Here is a 20385-nt window from a genome sequence, read left to right on the forward strand (position 1 = left end):
TTTGCAGTCTCTCCTTCCTCCCCTGTGGTGTAATAACGGTCTCTTGTATTTGTATAGCTCTTTACTGTTTACAAAACCTGTTTGTGTTTGTTTTTTACCTTTCTCCTTGGAGGGACTTGTAAGGTGGATTGTATTGTTCTAGAATCCAAATTAGCAAATGGAGTCCCCTCCGGGGCAGTGAAGTTACTTAAGTGGAAGAACTGGCTTTCTGACACCAAATCTTGTGGCTCTCTCTCCTCCCGCTCAGCTGGACCAGGAGTCAGAAGATTTAGAGTGAGGCACAGTTCTGTCATACAAACTGTGTGACCTTAGCCAAGTCATTCTTACCCTTTGGGCCTTGGCTTCCTTACCTCTAAACAGATCATATACCTTCTCTGGTCTCTAAAATAATTGTCAAAGTCATACTCAACTAGAGAAGGCGGCATTCCTCGTTGCTAATTTTTAGCCCTCAAAATACCTCAAACATATTTTTGCATTGGGAATAGACTGCCAGAGTCTCCTGTCTCCCCCTTAAGATTAAGTCCTTCCAGGTCCACACAGCGGCAAGTTTTGTTCTACAACTGTGACCTAATAGAGGATGCAGCCCCTCCCCCTCCCCCACTGTGGGAGAAACAAAAATGCCAGGAGGGTGTTACAGAGAAATAACATTTTGTCAAGGATGTATCGTTCTGGGTGACATTGTTAGGCCACTCTAAAAGCCAGCTTTCTCAGCATGAGCTTTCTAACATTTCTTCACGAAGGGTAATAAGGTATTTGGGAGTTATGGTGGCATTTATCAACCAAAGATCAAGGAATTTAAACTGGAAACATGAATATAATAGTCTCCTTTCTTCTCCCTTATGCTTTAGGGCAGCTCCCTGGAATCCTTTACCAGTAGCCCAGGCATCACCTCACTGTAAAGTATATGCTCTCATGTTGAGAGTCCTTCTCAACACGGGCAGAAGCAAGTTTCACATGGGACCTTTTTCAAAGTTTTTTTCCCCTGCATCAGTGATTTCAACAGGCATTGAACTAATTGGTCTAAGTTTAAATTTAAAAGGTTAACTTATAATGATGACTTTAGATTGTATTTCAGGTTTTGGTGGGGGAGGAGAGAATGAAAAGGATCTGGGTAAGGGGATTGATGTGTGTATTCTTTTTTTAAAGTTTATTTTGTGAGAGAGAAAGCAGGAGTGGGGGAGAGGCAGTGAGAGAAGAAGAGAATCCCAAGCAGGCTCTGAGCTGTCAGCACAGAGCCCAAGGTGGGGCTCAAACCCACAAACCACGAGATCATGACCTGAGCCAAAGTCTGATGCTTAACTGACTGAGCCACCCAGGCGCCCCAGGACTGATGGTTTTATCTTCATATTTCCAGTGTGTCAAGACTCAGATCTTTTGCTAAACAGATTGCAGAGTAAAGACTCATTCATTTTCTGTCTTACAGGTGACAGAATTAGTCCTTGATAATTGCCTATGTGTCAATGGGGAAATTGAGGGCCTGAATGATACTTTTAAAAAACTAGAGTTTCTGAGTATGGCTAATGTGGAACTAAGTTCACTGGCTCGGCTGCCCAGCTTAAATAAACTTCGAAAGGTAAGTTGGCATTAAGCTTGAAATCATCATAATTTTGAGGCCCAGGTTTTGGCCAAGTGAAACAACCATTCTGCCTTCTAATTAGAAGTTTCTAAACTTCTACAGATAAGAAAAAGGGTTATGTAGGATTTTGGAATCAGCTCTATTAATGCTTTTAGAAATTTACATTTAATAATGAAATTGCTTTATGACATGAATTTGGATTTAATATCTACCAAATATTTTTCTCTGAAACATAAAGATCCAACCATAATACGACTGGAGCCAAACTAGGGTTATAAGCTTACTCTGTAGGGGTTCTAATATATTATTTGGCATTTTTAGGTGGGAATTTGGAAATTAATAATTTGTGACAGTTTCTTGAAGCCAGAGAGAATGACAATTGTTTTTCTTCTTCACATGGATATATTTTGAAAATCTGATCTGCCCTAAGCTTTCACAATGGTTTGTTTTCTCTCCATGTTGAATATTTAGTTGGAACTCAGTGACAATATAATTTCGGGAGGCTTGGAAGTCCTGGCAGAGAAATGTCCAAATCTTACCTACCTCAATCTGAGTGGAAACAAAATCAAAGATCTCAGTACAGTAGAAGCTCTGGTAAGTGGAAAGTCTCTGGACTTTCTCTTTTTTGGTTGATTTTCTGAGATTTGCTTCTGTTTTATTGATTTATATTTCATTATTGATTTATATTTCACTGTTTGAAACTTCTGAATTTCTTACATGTTTTGATCTAGATGGTTACTGCTTTTACTTCTTTTAAAGATTTTTTAAAATGTTTATTCATTTTTGAGAGAGAGAGAGAGGGAGACCAAGCACGAGCAGGGGAGGGACAGAGAACGAGGGAGACACAGACTCTGAAGCAGGCTCCAGGTTCTGAGTTGTCAGCACAGAGCCCTGTGTGGGGCCTGAACCCACGAACCTTGAGATCACGACCTGAGCTGAAGTTGGATGCTTAACTGACTGAGCCACCCAGGGGCCCCTGCTGCTCTGATTTAAAGAAAAGCTTGGGAGGAGGTAAAAATTGTTGACAATAAGCTTGACTAGATTTAAGCTAACCACAATGTTGTTATTGTCTATTTATGCACATATTTTGTCAACAGAATCTATCAAGTGGCTACCATAGTAAGGCACTAATCAGGTGCCGCAGTTACAGTGGTGAACAGAATAAAGCCCCTTCCCTCGTGATACTTGCATCCTGGGGCCTCATTAAGAGAATTGATACAATAACCCTTCATTATAAAATGCGAAAGATCCAAAAATCATACTGATTTCAAATATGTGTTTTCTGGTTCATGAATTACAAAGAAGTAATATAGTATTTAAAATCTTGAAATGTAAGCTTTAACTTTTTACTTTTCCAGCAAAATCTTAAAAATTTGAAAAGCCTTGACTTGTTTAACTGTGAGATCACAAACCTGGAGGATTACAGAGAAAGTATTTTTGAACTGCTGCAGCAAATCACTTACCTAGATGGATTTGACCAGGATGATAATGAGGCACCGGACTCAGAAGAAGAGGATGATGAAGGTAATCATTCTTAATGCCTATAAATACAGCCTCCAGTCTAGCTGTGCAATTTAGATTGGGCCTGGATATTTAGGTGTTGGGGGGAAAAAAAGAGATTAGTAAGAAGAAAAATTTAAAAACCCAAAGCCCTAATCCTGTGTTTCTTCTTTAAGATTTCTGATAGCTTGGGGAATTTAATGATTATTGTAGTACCAAGCTCCATGAAAATTTTATATCTGTATAAACTGTGTAACCACCACCTAGTAAAAGTGGTAACTTTTAAAATAGTACCTTTTATTTATTTATTTTTTTAAAAAAGGAACCATTCCTTGCGTGTTATCCATAATAGCCAAGAAATGGAAACAATCCAAATGGCCTATCAACTGATGGATAAACAAAATGTGATACGTCCATACAATGAAATATTATTCTGTCATAAGAATGAATGAGGCACTGATAAATGCTGTACCTTTGAGAACATTCTATGAAGTGAAAAAAGCCAGACACAAAAGGCCACATTTTGTATGACTTCATTTGTATGGCGTGTCCAGAATAGGCATATTCATAGAAGGTGGAGTAGTGGTCACCAGGGCTGGGGGAGAGGAGATTGGGGAATGACTGTAAATGTGTATGGGTTTTTTTGAGGGGGGTGATGAAAATGTTCTAAAATTAGATACTGAATATACATGTTTGGATAAATGGGTGACTAACAGATGATGGAATGGATCTTGTTAGTTATGGGATACTGTTTATTATTCTTGGTTGAAAAGTTTTTTTTTTTTTTTTTTTTTAAGTTTTTTTATTTTGAGAGAGAGTGCATCAGAGAGCGCAAGTGGGGGAGGGGCAGAGAGAATCCTGAGCAGGCTTTGTGCTGTCAGCCACAGAGCACAGCCCGGGGCTCCCCGTCTCATGAACCTTGAGATCATGACCTGCTCAAATAAAAGACCCCATAAAAGTTTTTAGTGTAACGGGGTGCCTGGGTGGCTCAGTTGGTTAAGCGTCTGACTTTGGCTCAGGTCATGATCTCGAGGTTCCTGGGTTTGAGTTCCACATCAGGGCAGGCTCTCTCCTGTCAGCAGGGAGCTTGCTTGGGATCCTTTGTCCCCCACCTCCACACCCCTCCCCCACTTACACTCCCTCTCTCTCAAAAATAAATATTTTTAAAAAAAGTTTTTTACTCTAAAAAGAAATTTGATGGATAAACAATGTTAGAAAATGATGGAATGGAATGATAGATAAAAGAGCTTTGAAGTGTCCACAAAATAAAATAAAGTTTAGTGCATGTAACATTTCATTTTTTATTTATTAAAGAAATTTTTTTTAATGTTTACTTTTTTTTTTTTTTTTTCAACGTTTTTTAATTTATTTTTGGGACAGAGAGAGACAGAGCATGAACGGGGGAGGGGCAGAGAGAGAGGGGCAGACACAGAATCGGAAACAGGCTCCTGGCTCCGAGCTGTCAGCCCAGAGCCTGACGCGGGGCTCGAACTCACGGACTGCGAGATCGTGACCTGGCTGAAGTCGGACGCTTAACCGACTGCGCCACCCAGGCGCCCCAATGTTTACTTATTTTTGAGAGAGAGAAACAGAGTGAGAGTGGGGAAGGGATAGAGAGACAAGGAGACACAGCATCCGAAGGAGGCTCCAAAGCTCTGAGCTGTCAGCACAGAGCCCAGCGTGGGGCTCCAACTCACAAACCGCGAGATCATGACCTGAGCTGAAGTGGGACGCTTAATGGACTGAGCCCCCCAGGCGCCCCTAGTGCATGCAACGTTTTGATGACAATCTATATGTTGGAAACAGTTCAGTATTTAGAAGCCATGTTTCTCAAATAGTAAAGGAGGATGTTACAAAAGGGAAGTCTTAAAAAAAAAGAAAATCACCCTGGGATACTTTCCACCCACCCGTTGGCTTAAGAGTTTGAGGTAATTGGGACAAGGGAAAATAGGATCGACATACTACCAAGAAACATTTTTCCCAGCCATTTGTTCATCTTTCAAAATATTTTTAAAGACGGAGATGAAGATGATGAAGACGAAGAGGAAGATGAAGCTGGTCCACCAGAAGGCTATGAGGAGGAGGAGGAGGACGAGGAGGAGGAGGAAGAGGAGGAGGAGGAGGAGGAGGAGGAGGCAGGCTCAGAACTGGGAGAGGGAGAAGAGGAAGTGGGCCTCTCCTACTTAATGAAAGAAGAAATCCAGGTGAATAGGCACTTTTTACCTGCACTGAAAGCCATTTAGGCCTAAGGTCAAGTCCTAAAGTAGGAAGTTGAGTGGAAAGTGGAAAGTTGTTCCTGACTTGTGGGTCTGCATGTATCTGTTTGCCTGTCCTTTTTACCACGGTCCGTCAGCTCACAGTGTATCCAGATAATCGCAAACCCCTATTTTACCACCCAGCTATCGTTCAAAACTGCTCAGCCCTCAGTGGCGTGGGACGGTGGAGAACATTTTACAAAAGTTTCTGAGCCTCAGCTTCTGCATTTATAAAACGGAGATTATACCAACCTCTTAGGATTATTTTAAGGAACTGACAGGATAATACACTTAAAGTATCTAGTCCCCGGCACATCGTAGGCACTCAAGAAGACTTTCCTTTCCCCTAATTATGTCTTGCTAATGGTTTTGTAGTAGTTTTCCAAATGGTCTCTCTGAATACAGTGTCACCACAAAGGTGTATCATCCACAGTATGTGCTTGGGTACTCTGAATGCAAATGAGATCATGTCACCAGGCTGCATGAATCACTTTGTTTCCCTGTTGCCACCAAGACATACAAGGCCCATCATTATTAGCCCCTGCTTCCTCCTCTAGCCTCTTCTCCCTCAGTACCAAATTAAATTGTCACACCGAGCTATTTCTTGCCTTTCTGACTGTAGCTACATTGTGTATTCTATCTGTAGTGACTTTCTATCCATGCTCTCTGGTGAACTTTATTTTCTGTTCTTACTGAGGTAAACATAAGTATAGTAAAGCTTGTAAAGTACACTGATTTTATGTACAAGTCCATGACCAAGCCACTTATGTATATATACTCCTGTGACTGCTATGCAAATCATGCATTGCAGACTCTTTAAAAACTCAGTTTTTGGAGTTGCTTCATTATTGAAGCTTTCTGTAAGTTTTCATAGATAACTACTCCTTCCTCTGTTACCTTTGAACCTTGATTAGGCTTTATTGCCTGTAGACACTTTTGTAAAAACTTGTTTATTTGGCCACTTTCTACTCGAGGGTCAGCTCCTTGAGGGAAGGGCCATTTATCTTTGTATCTCAGCATCTAGTGCATTGACAGGAACATAGTAAGCTCACAGAAAACGTCAGTTGACTTGAACAAATGATCTTCAGCCCCTGGGAATTACTATTTTCTCCTAATGTTGTTAAATTATTGTTTTATGTTAATAATTCAAAGTTTTTTATTATTAAAAATAATATCTCTTGATTTAGACTAGGAATTGTTAGCATTATTTGTTTTCCTAATGACCTTTACATTGGTTAGATAGGTAATATCACTGATGATAATTTTTCTCTGATATAATTTTATTATTTATTTATTTATTTATTTATTTATAAGGAGGGGGAGGAGTGTAGAGAGGGAGAGAGAGAATCTCAAGTAGACTCTGTACTACCCACTCAGAGTCTGTCCTGGAGCTTGATTTCATGAACCATAAGATCACAACCTGAGCAAAAATCAAAAGTCAGATGCATAACCGATTGAGCCATCCAGGCACCCCTAGTATTAAGTAGTTTAAAAATGACTTTAAAAAGTTTTTTTTAATGTTTATTTATTTATTTATTCATTTTTTTCCCAAAAATGTTTTAACATTTATTTATTTTTGAGAGAGGGAGACACAGAATGCAAAGCAGGCTCTAGTCTCTGAGCTGTCAGCACAGAGCCTGATGTGGGGCTTAAACTCCCGAACTGGGAGATCATAACCTGAGCCAAAGTCGAATGCTTAACCAACTTGAGCCACCCAGTCACCCCATAATGTTTATTTATTTTTGAGATGGAGACAGAGGCAAGCAGAGGAGGGGAAGAGAGAAGGAGACACAGATTCTGAATCATATTCTAGGATTCAAGCTGTCAGCACAGAGCCTGATGAGGGGCTTGAACTCACAAGCTGCGAGATCATGACCTGAGCTGAAGTCAGATGCTCAGCTGACTGAGCCATCCAGGCACCTGCCCCTAAAAATGACTTTCAACTGGGGCGCCTTGGCGGCTCAGTGTGTTAAGCGTCTGACTCTTGGTTTTGGCTCAAGTCATAATCTTGTGGTTCGTGAGTTTAAGCCCTCTGTCGGGCTCTGGTGGCGTGGAGCCATGCACTGTCTCTCAAAAGAAATAAACATTAAAATGATTTTCAACTGACTGCTGATGTTTGTGTTTATCATTCCACTGAATATCGGGAAATGTTAAAAGTGACACAGTCCAGTATAGAGCAAAAATCTCTGAGGTAATTCCCACGATGTTAAGTCAGTGTAGTACCTGCATGGTTTGAGTAATATTTTTATTTCATCTGCTCTTTAGAGGTAAGGAATTCATATGGATAAAGAAGGTCTTGATGTATCTGTAGGACATTTCGTTAAAAATGGGGATGGGGGCTGTAGAAGAATTGGGAATTGTGGTGCCCCTGTACTGTACATAGTACAATGAGGAAACATGTTATTTCCCATTAATTGGGAAAAGATCATAGTTTCTACTGAACAAGTCACTGATGAAAGCTGAGTTTTTATTGAGGGGTATTATCTAATAGATGACATTAATAACTAAAGGCTTAGATGATAGCTATACTTGTGGTGAGTGTAACAGAAGATATAGACTTGCTGAATCACCATGTAGTACACCTGAAACTAATGTAACATGGTATGTCGTCTACTTCAATTTAAAAAAAGGCTTAGAGATGCCTGGGTGGCTCAGTTGGTTAAGCATCTGACTCTTGATTTCGGCTCAGGTCATGATCTCACAAGGTTAGTGAGATTGAGCCCCACGCTGGGCTCTGTGCTGACAGCGCAGAACCTGCTTGGGATTCTCTCTCTCTCCTCTCTCTGCCCCTCCCCTGCTCCCTCTCTCTCTCTCGAAATAAACATTAAAAAAATAATAAAAAATAAAAAAGGCTTAAAAACATGAATCAACTCTTTAAAGTTTATTTATTTATTTTTGAGGGAGAGAGAGAAAGAAAGAGAATCCCAAGCAGGCTCTGCACTGACAGCTCGGAGCCTGATGTGGGGTTCGAACTCACAAACTGTGAGATCATGACCTGAGCCAAAATCAAGAATCAGATACTTGGCACATCTGGGTGGCTCAGTTGGTTTAGCACCCGGCTTCAGCTCAGGTCATGATCTCACAGTTGGTGGGTTCCAGCCCCTGCTGGGCTCTGTGCTGACAGCTCAGAGCCTGGAGCCTGCTTGGGATTCTATGTCTCCCTCGCTCTCTGCCCCTCCCCCACTCACACTCTGTCTCTCAAAAATAAATAAAATGTTAATTAAAAAAAAAAAAAGGTCAGATACTTAACTGACTGAGCCACTCCATGAATCAGTTAGTTGAACCATATTTTGTTTAAAGCAAAATCCAGAGAAGTAATTAGCTTTTGAGACTTGGGCTTTTCTAAATTAAGGAATAAATGTGATTAGTGTCTCCACTGTTTTTTAAAAAATTGCAAATATTTAAATATCCTCACTTATCATTTGCAGATAGGAGATGTTTAAAATGTGTCCCTTGTTTTTCTTTCTTTTTATTTCTTTCCCTTTCCTTCCTCTTCCTGTCCCCTCTCTCCTCTACCCTTCTCTCTTCCTTTCTTTTCGTCTTTAGTTTAAGGCTTTAGGTTCTCCTGATTTTTACTGTGGTTCCTTTTTATACTATTGGCTACCCCATCTATTCCTTCTGCTCCTTGTAGCTTGATGATGTTCTGGTATAGAATGCTTTTCAGTATTTGAATTAATTGTATAAGACTGATTTCTGATATGAGTGTTGTGCAGTTGAGTTTCTCAGGGGATCCTAGCTACGTGCTGGGAAATTAAGTTCTGTTTAGTATTTCTAGACACAAATGGGGCTATGGATACTGTGAAAGGGATGGGTTGTACAAATTTTCCTTCAATACCCAGCAGTTCTTGACATTTGCCAATTAAAGTGTTTCTTTTATGTTTATTTTTGAAAGAGATAAAGAGTGAGTGGGAGAGGGGCAGAAAGAGAGGGAGACACAGAATCCAAAGCAGGCTCTGCACAGAGCCTGATATGGGGCTCAAGCCCACGAACCATGAAATTATGAACTCAGCTGAAGTCAGACACTTAACCGATGGAGCCACCTACGTGCCCTGCCAATTAAAATATTTTTAAGGAGCAGTAAACTTTTGTGGGGTTGGAGGGGAGACCCTAGATTGGTTTCATTTTTTTCAAACATATAGTAGAACTCAACTATTTGGCAGTAAGTGTAAAAGGCCTCTGAATAGCCAATATAAAGTAACCAAAGACATTTTCTTTGTAGGACAGTGTTTCAGCTGTTATTCTAAACCTATTTTCTCTTTTATATTCAAATCTCTAATAAGCTTATTGATCTATTTTCTGAATCCATAGCAGATTAAAATTGAAGTAGTAACCTACTGTAAAAGAGAAGGCACGAAAACTAGGAAAAGGTACAATTAAAAGTAGAGGCGAGGGTCATTTTTAAAAGGAGAAAACCATCCTACATATATTAATAGGCTCTGAGGGAATAGCATACACTAATGAGTATAGTGTTCATGGTCAAAATGATGACTGATTATGCAAGGGAAAGGTTTGTTAGCATAAAATGGTAGTGCACTTTAGAGATTTGTATCCCAATTGGTTAAAGTAAAAAAAAAAAAAAAGTTATGATGTTTCAAGGCTATGTTTACATCTTAGCTATCCTGAACAGCTCTTTCACAAGAGTTGTAGATCAAGTTTTGTGACTTTTTTGTGTGATTTTTTTGCTGTTTTGATGTGTAGATTTTTAGATATAGAAGGAACTTGTAGATCTTTCTAGATGAATACTTTCTTTTATTGATTAGGAAACTGAGGTCCAGGGGCACCTAGGTGGCTTAGTCGGTTAAGTGTCCAACTTCGGCTCAGGTCATGAACTCACCGTTTGTGAGTTCGAGTCCCACGTCGGGCTCTGTGCTGACAGCTCAGAGCCTGGAGTCTGCTTCAGATTCTGTGTCTCCTTCTGTCTGCCCCTCCCCGACTCATGCTCTGTCTCTCTAAAAAATAAACATTAAAAAAAAAAAAGGAAAACTGAGGTCTAGAGAGATTAAGTGACATATTTAGTGCATATAACTATGTTGGGGCAAAAATTCAGGTAATTCCTTTCTCACTCTATAAAATAGAAGACCTTTCTTTGAAATAGTCTAAAGGTACTCTGTCCATTATAGTAGCCACTGGACATATTTCGTTATTTAAATTAAAATAAAATGAAAAATTCAGTTCCTTGTTTGTACTGGTCACATTTTATTTTTTTATTTTTATTTATTTCATTTATTTTTTAAGATTTTTTTTTTATTTTTAAGTAATCTCTACACCCAGCATGGGGCTCAAACTCACAACTGCAAGATCAAGAGTTGCACACTTTGGGGCGCCTGGGTGGCTCAGTCACTTAGGCGTCCAACTCTTGATTTCGGCTCAGGTCACGATCTCACGGTTTGTGGGTTTGAGTCCCACATTGGGCTCTATGCTGATAGTACAGAGCCTGCTTGGGATTCTCTCTCCCCCTCTCTCTGTCCCTATCCCACTTGCACACACACACACACACACACACACACACACACACACACTCTCACTCTCTCTCTCTCTCCCTCTCCCTCTCCCTCTCCCTCTCCCTCTCCCTCTGGGTAAATAAACTTTAAAAACAAAAAAAGTTGCATGTTCTGCTGACTGAGCCAGCCAGGCACCCCTGTACTGGTCACATTTTAAATGCTCAGTAGCCACATGTGGACAGCATAGATACAGAACGTTTCCATTGTTGCAGAAAGTTCTTTTGAACAGTGCTGGTCCAAAATATAAGTTACTTTCATAAAGAATCTAGATTTAGTTGGGTTCCTAGAAAACACCTATGTAAGTTAGGCACAGGTTGTCAGAATGTAGAATGACCATAGTTTTTTGCTCTTGTTGGAATGTATTATTACCAAACAGTGAAAAATATGCATCATGGCTTTTTATTCTCAAATCAAATATTTGATTTTCAAGGATGAAGAAGATGATGATGACTATGTTGAAGAAGGGGAAGAAGAGGAAGATGGTGAGTTACATTAGCCATTAAAGAAATCCTAACATTCAAGTTACAGCTATTATTCGTATACTTTAACAAATGAGTCTATAATTCAAATTGTAATTGATTTTGGTAACATAGAGCACCTTGAGAAGTATGAAACCTTTTTCTTTTAAAGTTGATTTGAGTAATCTCTACACTCAACGTGGGGCTCGAACTCATGACCTTGGGATCAAGAGTCTTATGCTCCTTGTAACAAGCCAGCCAGGCACCCCTAAAACCTCTTTAAAAGAGTAATGTTCTCAGGGCATTCAATAATTTCATTAAAAAGCAAACAAACAAAAAACCAGCCTCTAACATTTATTTTTATTTAAAAAAAAATTTTTTTAATGTTTATTTATTTTTGAGAGACAGAGCACGAGCAGGGGAAGGGCAGAGAGAGAGGGAGACAGAGAATCCCAAAGCAGGCTCCAGGCTCAGCTGTCAGCACAGAGCCCTATGCGGGGCTAGAACCCACGAACTGTGAGATCATGACCTGAGCCAAAGTCGGACACTTAACCGACTGAGCCACCCAGGCACCACTCTAACATTTATTTTTAAAATGGTATGAAGAGATCATGGAACCTTGAGCCTTAATTTATTACTTTCTTAGGTCTTTCATTTTGAAGAGGGTGAAGCCTTATCTCTCAAGAGCAGTGGAATTCTCAAATAATGCTCTCTAGTCCTCTTTACCTAGGTCTTTCAAAATAAATTTAAAAATTCACTAATAATTCTTGTAATGACAAGCCCCTGGTTTCTTGATCTGTACTTCATGATTTGGCCACAAGGGTGCACAGCAAGCTGTCATTATTTATGGATTTCTGTCTATTAAGCCTTTACAATACACTAAAATTGAAAAATTTTCAGAGAGGAAACTTAAACCTATAATTAAAAAAAAATTTTTTTTAATGTTTATTTCTTTTTGAGAGAGAGAGACAGACAGCATGAACAGGGGAGGAGCAGAGAGATAGGGAGACGCTGAATCCAAAGCAGGCTCCAGGCCCCAGGCTCTGAGCTGTCAGCACAGAGCCTGTCGCAGGGCTCGAACCCGCTAACCATGAGATCATGACCTGAGCTGAAGTCGGATGCTTAACCAACTGAGCCACCCAGGTGCCCCAAACCTGTAATTTTTTTTATGCCATTAAGTTTTCACTAAGATTCAAAACTTTGTAATTTAACAGGTACTCATTTGTTAAAATTGAGTACTTTACAATTTTTCTTTCACTCTTCCTTCAGAAGAAGAAGGTCTTCGAGGGGAAAAAAGGAAACGAGATGCTGAAGACGATGGAGATGAAGAAGACGACTAGATCATTCTAAGACCAGATTCCCTAAAGTTCCTGGGTGTGCAATAGAGTGATCACATCTTCTTTGTTTCTTCATGTACCATAGTGAACCCTACGGAAAATAACCTGTAACTTTTATAGGAAAAGTGTGGTTTTACTATTTTTGCCTTATCATTCCAAATAAGATTTACTAGTCTGTTAATAATCATACTGTATGTAGAGAAAACATTTTCATTGACCCCGTTGTGAAATTCCCTAGCAATTTATTTAGAATCTTCATTTTTCTCATTCAAACTCATTGTATTAGTTATTTTTAGCCCATAATTAAAACATGATCACTTTTACACAGGCGTAGTTTGGTGCATTTCATTCATAAGGTTTTAAAGTTATTTATAGTTAATGGAAATCACGATCAGCTGGAATATGAAATGAAGTCTCTTGAATGAGAAGTTGGTTATTTTTTTAGAGGTGACCCAGAGATCTTTAGTTTGAAGGCAATGACTTTTTTTTTTTTTTTGGCTAAGGGTATTTGGATGCTTTTTTGTCACTTGAGTAGCTTGGAAAGTAGGAGCAGAATAGTAAAGGTTCTACTCAACAATATAGTTCATAGCTTTTGTGGAGGCTTCTGAAAACTTTTAAAGTCAGGTGACTAATACGATTTTCTTTTTGAAGTTCAGAGAGATGTGTTCAGAGACATGCAGGTGAGCCCTTTCTTTTTCAAGCTGAAGATTACAACATACTAGTAGGTTGGTTATTTTGTTTTTAAATGTGCATTCTTTATTTTCCTCCCAGCAATTCCTTTATAATCACTTTCATTTCTCTTTTCACTCCTCTCCCTCTATCTCAAAAAAAAGTTGGGAAACTCATGTGATACCCAGGAAAACTTTTAGTCTTTTATACCTCAACCACCTTTTCAGACTGTCTCAGTTTTAAACAAGCTAAGTGAAAGAAATTCAGTATTTTCTGAGATACGAATATTATTACCAGTACGTTTGTATGCAACAGATTCTGCTTACTGTAAATCATTTTTGATTGACAAGATGTACAGACCGTATTATTAGGATGCAGAAAGAAAAGTAGAGGAGGCTTTCAGAAGCAGAATTAATATTCCTCAAAAGTCAGAACTATTGCCTGTTGATAATTAATGAGACATTCAAGTCAAATTTTCAAGTTAGCTTTCCAAACGATTTGGATACCACACTGCAAAGTATTTCTAATTTTTCTGAGTAGAACCTTTCATTATTCTTCTTATAGTTTTAAGGTATTACCAGATATAGCTTTTAATTGGAATATACTGGGCAGTTGGAAACATATTTGAAACTAAATCAGTATTCAAGATTAAGATTTATTTTCAAGTGGATGTCCATTAAAAATCAAAAATATTTCAGGACGAATGTGTGTTTCTATATATGGCTACTAAATATAATAACAATAGAAAAGTACATCCCCTTTTTGTTTTGGAGGCTCCACGGTCAAGGCAATTGCTTTTGAAATCTTGGCTATCTAAATGTTTTTCTGCTTTGTTTTGGATATCTGTAAGTTTTTGTAAAGTTAGCATTCAGCAAATTAATTGAAGTTACTGGGACACATTTAAATTACTGAGTAAAGAACTTCTTTTTTAGTTTCAAATGTATGACTTTGGGTTTTAGAGTAAAAACTACAAAGTTATTTGTGGGTAAACTAAAAACGTTGCACAAGTGACTGAAATAAAACTCTTGGAATAAGTTTTGAGGGGGGGGATTGGAATCTCCAAAAGGCTAACATTTTACTCCTTTTTAACATTTGAAATACCCTGTTGTAGTCCCTAAGAATTCTCATCACAGAGTATATGCCAAACTATAAAATACTTATTTTTAAAATGAAATCTATATACTGACTTTATCAATCGTCTTATTGTGCAATCAAAATTAGAGTTCTTTGGTTTGAAAACAACATTTAGAGCCTCCAAATGACTTTTTTAAGACTTATTTAGCTTTGTGGGTGGTATTTTCATGCAAATAAGTAAGGGTGGGTTTTATATTTTGTAGAAGTTTTTGGTCCTATTTTAATGCTCTTTGTATGGCAGTATGTATATAGTGTGTTAAATTCCTCAAAACTGTCCTTAAAAAACTTTGAAGTTAATACTTTTGTGCAACTGTGTTTTGAATAAAGCCATGACAGTGTTAAAAAACAAAAAAATGCAGCACTCCTGATTATTTTGTTTCTGACTGTTCCCTGTTTTTTTTTCTTCTTCTGTGACTGCTGTAACTTAAAAGTTTTTGAAATTGAATTGCTTCAAATAAATGGAAGATTTGTTAATAGTTTCAGTGTATGACATTCACTTTTTGAACCCTCCAATGGGGCTTTGAATGTCTTTTTAAAAACAGAAACAGCCCGAAAGTTCTCAAACACTTGGATGTCATGTGAGACATTACAGTTTAATAGTTTAACTCATCATCTGCCTTATTTATTCACTTTTGTCCAAGAAGCAGAAAAAATTCTGGGTTCCTTTAACTTTCCTTTTGGAGTTGCAAATTGAGCCAGCACGTTTTGTATTTTGATTTGAAGTCATAACTTTGTTTCCGACAGTTGATGTAACCTATCCATAGTTAACTAACGTGATTATAAACCTGTCACACACCAGTAGTTTTTAAAAATGAATCCAAAGTCTTCATTTATACTGTATAGTATTTTCAGAATACTTAAGATAATATGATACAAACCTAATTCGTGTTTACCTTGAGTAAATCAAACCTGAACCAATATTTTTTTCTGCTCTCTGGGTTATCCAGTGAGAAGTGATTTTTAACATGTTTCATTTGTAGACAGCTTTGGCATGTGTCTATTTATAAAGTCAAGGCACAAGCATGTGAAGTAATGTTTTTGTGATTACTTACAGTTTAATATTGGAAAAGTATTTTAATTACGGAACTCTGCTCCCTGAGAGGTGGAAAATATTGGAGTGTATCTCAACTACAGAAACTGTTTATTGAAATTGTGTGTGTGTGTGTGTTGTACCTCTTTAAAAAATTCGGGGGTGCCTGGGTGGCTCAGTTAGTTAAATGCATAACTTTTGATTTTGGCTCAGGTCATTATCTCCTGGTTCGTGGGATCGAGCCGGCATGGGATTCTCTCTCTCCCGCTCTCTCTGCCCCTCCCCCACTTGTGCGCGAGCGCGTGCACTCTCTCTCTGTCTCTGTCTCTCAAAATAAGTAAACTTAGGGGCGCCTGGGTGGCTCAGTCGGTTAAGCAGCCGACTTCGGCTCAGGTCATGATCTCGCGGTCCGTGAGTTGGAGCCCCGCGTGGGGCTCTGTGCTGCCAGCTCAGAGCCTGGAGCCTGTTTCGGATTCTGTCTCTCCCTCTCTCTGACCCTCCTGTGTTCATGCTCTGTCTCTGTCTCAAAAATAAATAAACGTTAAAAAAAAAAATTAAAAAAAATAAGTAAACTTAAAATTCAAAACGTTTTACCCCTTGGTTAAAGAAAATGGTAGAATTACACTAAAAGTTTTTGATGAAGGTATTAGGTAATGAAACAATTCTGTGTGACATGGTGGTTCAAAACACAAGTATTGTTTATTCCTTCTATATTTTAAAGAGAGGCTTTGGAACAAGGGACATTCTCCCAGTTGCTGAAAATTTCGCCTCTGTTCCTCGTACTAGCAATGATACTCTGCAGCTGGTGCTTAATAATAGCATTCTACTACTGCATTCCTTTTTCATGTACTAATGAGCCTAAGATTTGAAAACAAGGCTTGGGTAATTTGGCCCGAGGCAGCTACTTGTGTTAATCTGTTGATCAGCCCTAACTTGAAGGAGAACAGGTTATACCACAAAATGGAAATTACAAAATGGGTTGATCTCCAGGAAAATCTTTATAAAAAGACTTTATATACAGGTAAAATAGTTTCATTTCATACAGAGCTACTCACTTTTTTGGGGGTGGTAAGATCCAAGCAGGGTTACCTCATAATAGCAATTCTGACTAACAATCAGAAGCAACAATTATTTCTTCAAATTTATGAACATTTACAAGTAAATTTTTGCTAAGGCATCATTTGGACCCGGTTACCCATAAAATGCACACACCCACATTACTGGTCTATTGACACAGGCCATCAAATAGGCACACAACACTGATGGAAAAAATCCCATTCTAGCTGTCAGGATGGAACGTTGCCACCGAATACGTCCCTATTTTGTCATCCTCCTATTAAACATTCCGATGACACCATCTTGCAGATGAAGGCCATGATCTGTGCCTCTACTTTAGTGTGATAAACTCACTCCCCAGCCCCAGAATTAGCTCACTGAAGCTACTGGATTTCTCTACTTGTTGGCCTTTTCTCCCAAGTCTTCTGCTGGCACAGAGAAGCCAGCAACGATGTGCTCGGGGGAGCTGTCACTTATCTAGACAGCTGTGACTAAGGAAGATTGGGGTTGGTAGAAGAATCTTTAAGTGTAACAGAAAGAACTACAGCTGAAGCAACTTTACTTAAGAACCAAAGACAGCAGCACCAGAGGAAACTAGCATCTGAAAGGGAAGCAGCAATTAACTATCACTCTGCAGCTCTGGCAGAGAAGTCCGTGCAAGTCCGGTGCTTTTAGCCATGCATCCCCCACCTTCCTTTTATGAGAGTATTCTAAGTTAAGAACAAATTCATTTCTGCTGGGCTGAGGATTTGTAATTTGTAGGAAATTAGTGAAATTTTCTGACTAGGATCCCAGGTGAGGCGTCTTATTTTTACCAAGGTATCTATAATAGGATGTGTGGAGGGCAATATCCCTTGGTATCGTTTTGACACCTCTGACATTTTATCTTTTTGCAGTTTGATTTCCCACTGCCAAGGTTCCTGGAATATAGCTGAAGCTGTCAGCCCTCCCTTCTCATTTCAAGGACTTCAGCCTTAAGATTGAGTTTCTCTAAAGCCTCTTTGCTTGTCACACTCCTCTGGGGCGACTACCTACCACACCCTGTAGGGAATCTTATCCCAGCATCATTGCTTTAGATTCCTGATAGGTTTGAATAAACAGAGTGAGAGATTTTTACCTAAATGATTACACTGAAATAAAATCTTCTAGGGGTACGTTTTTGAGGTGTTACCTATCGTAGTCCTATGGGAGACTTGACTCCTTAAATTTTTACTTATTTCCCCAATCCTCAACCCCTGAAATACAGATAAACCAGTTTTTGTTTTTTGAGAGTACCATTTTTACAACAAGACGCCCTTTAGGGCATCCAGAGTCTCCACCGGATTTGAGCGTCTTGGGGAGAGAACACCAGGCCTTGAAATTAGAGAAATGAAACTCTAATTAGGGAGTACAAGAAATAAAAAGCGCCAATCACTCCAGACCGTGACCCTGACTTGATTCGCGGGACGCGCAACAAAAAGTTCCCCCAAACCAGACCCTCAGATCCAAAAGCCGGAGTCCAGAAACCAGTGGACCGAAAAGAGGAGCGGCCTCCGCTCGAACCGGAGGTACCCGAACGGGTCTGCAAGGGCGCTTTCCGAAACGCTTTCGATTGGACCAGAAATGTCGCACTCCTGGTCACGTGCTCTCGCGCCCCACCTCCCTCCCCTCCCCGCCAAGATAAAAGAGGGCGGCCGCTAGCCCCTAACTTTCTGTGATGAGCTGCGCACGCGCTGTGCGAGCGGCGGAGTCGCGCTGGGAGTCCTGGCGCCAACGGTCGGCACAAAAGCGCCCTTGGTCCTTCTCCCGCTTCCATCCTCCTGCCGGGTCCGCTCCGCTGACACCCAGGGACACTCGCTGGTCAGGTCCTTAGGACCTTAACTTTATTCATTCTTTTACACTTTCCAGCTCTCGCTTAACGATGTACAGAGCTGTTGTTTTCAAAATTTGAATTAGTCTCAGGTTCATGAGTATCACCCAAGTTAGTGTTGTATGTACGTTTTCGTGATTTCTAAGCTGGAAATGCGGCTGGAGCCGAGGACACTTTGCTTCTGCTTCTTGTTTGTGCATGTTCAAGTTTGCATTCGAGTGACGTTTGTTCGTGAACTTTGCTCCTTGTCTCTAGGAGCTAGCTTGCTATCCTGTGGTGTTCCTATTTTCATTTTCTGTATTAAAGTTCAGTCAGGTTGGTACCTAAGGACGAATCAGTTGTGGAAAATATTAGAGCAAGCAACTGCTTATAGGCAAAGCACTGGAAAATGATACTTAGACCACAAGTAAAATGACAAAAGAAATATAACATAGATTGAGTTTTTTCCCTTTCTCCTAAAAGGAAAGAATGGTTCCATAGGAGAAGTTTTGTAAAGGTCAACAGGCTGAGCATTTAAGGTTTTCTTTTAGGTAGGGCAGCTAAATTGCAGTTTGTTAGAAGTGCCTCAAAACTATTGAGAAACTGTCATGAAATTATACTTTTTATTGGAATTAGTAAGTCACCTTTCATTTCAGATAGTATTTGTGTGTATGCAATTAAAAAAATTTTTTTTAATGTTTATTTTTGAGAGAGAGAGAGAGACAGAGTTTGAGCAGGGGAGGGGCAGAGAGAGAGGGAGACACAATCCGAAGCAGGCTCCGGGCTCTGAGCTGTCAGCACAGAGCCTGACATGGGGCAGGAACCCACGAACTGTGAGATCATGACCTGAGCTGAAGTCCGACACTTAACTGACAGCCACTCACACGCCCCTGTATGTAATTTTTTTTTTTAATTTTTTTTTTCAACGTTTTTTTTTTTTTATTTATTTTTGGGACAGAGAGAGACAGAGCATGAACGGGGGAGGGGCAGAGAGAGAGGGAGACACAGAATCGGAAACAGGCTCCAGGCTCCGAGCCATCAGCCCAGAGCCCGACGCGGGGCTCGAACTCACGGACCGCGAGATCGTGACCTGGCTGAAGTCGGACGCTTAACCGACTGCGCCACCCAGGCGCCCCCTTGTATGTAATTTTTTAAAAATGTTTTTATTTTTGAGAGAGAGAGAGCATGTGCATAAGCATGGGAGGGGCAGAGAGAGAGAGAGAAGGAGACACAGAATCCCAAGCAGGCTCAAAGCTCCACACTGTCAGCAGAAAGTTCAGGGCAGGCCTCAACTCTACAAACAGATATCATGACCTGAGCCAAAGTTGGACGCTCAACCAACTGAGCCACCCAGGCACCCCGGTGTGTACAGTTTCTATAAAAATATTAAAGGATGCTGGGGTGCTTGGCTGGCTCCGTTGGTAGAGCATGGGACTCTTGGTTTCTAGGTGGTGAGCTCAAGCCCCACTTGGGTTGTAGCGATTACTTAAAAATAAAATCTTAAAATTAAAGAATGGGTTTATGTGTCTATAGAATTAGCAACTGTACATTTTTTTTTTTTTTTTAAGAAAAAAAGGTTGGGTTTATGTTTCTATAGAATTAGCAACTACATTTTTTGGTAAGATTTTATTTTTACTTATTTTTTAAAGTTTATTGTGAGAGAGACAGTGCAAGCCGGGGAGGGGCAGAGAGAGAGGGAACAGGATCTCAAGCAGGCTCTGCACTGACAGCAAAGAGCTCAACGCAGGGCTCGAACTCACGAACTGTGAGATCATGATCTGAGCCAAGAGCCACGCGGGCACCACATAAGATTTTATTTTTAAGTAATCTCTACACCCCACGTGGGGCTCAAATTTACAACCCAGAACTTCAGGTGTATACTCTACCAACTGAGCCAGCCAAGTACCCCTATAAATGTTTAACTCGAGTAAATCTAATGCCAATAATGTCTCAGGCTTTTTCTTTTTTCTTCCTTCCTTCCTTTCCTTCTTTCTTCTTCTTCTTCTTCTTCTTCTTCTTCTTCTTCTTCTTCTTCTTCTTC

The 20385-nt window shown here is 39.7% G+C and overlaps 1 protein-coding gene across 5 annotated transcripts in view; it reads left to right on the forward strand.

Moving 5' to 3' along the window:
* ANP32E (acidic nuclear phosphoprotein 32 family member E) overlaps positions 1 to 14906 on the forward strand; it is a 17032-nt gene extending 2126 nt beyond the window's left edge. For 2 of the 5 annotated variants that reach the window (XM_049616412.1, XM_049616414.1), the window contains exons 2-6: positions 1424 to 1573; positions 2048 to 2170; positions 2935 to 3100; positions 5093 to 5280; positions 11263 to 14906. In XM_049616412.1, coding sequence (XP_049472369.1) covers positions 1424 to 1573; positions 2048 to 2170; positions 2935 to 3100; positions 5093 to 5280; positions 11263 to 11328 — 693 coding nt within the window. In that variant the 3' untranslated portion in view covers positions 11329 to 14906. Of the gene's footprint in view, positions 1 to 75; positions 750 to 848; positions 1040 to 1423; positions 1574 to 2047; positions 2171 to 2934; positions 3101 to 5092; positions 5281 to 11262 lie in introns of those variants that run through there. The other 3 variants (XM_049616413.1, XM_049616415.1, XM_049616416.1) reach the window with 3 other exon arrangements.
* Positions 14907 to 20385: the final 5479 nt, after the last annotated feature.

Source organism: Panthera uncia (assembly GCF_023721935.1).
Source record: "Panthera uncia isolate 11264 chromosome C1 unlocalized genomic scaffold, Puncia_PCG_1.0 HiC_scaffold_4, whole genome shotgun sequence".
Classification (NCBI taxonomy): domain Eukaryota; kingdom Metazoa; phylum Chordata; class Mammalia; order Carnivora; family Felidae; genus Panthera; species Panthera uncia.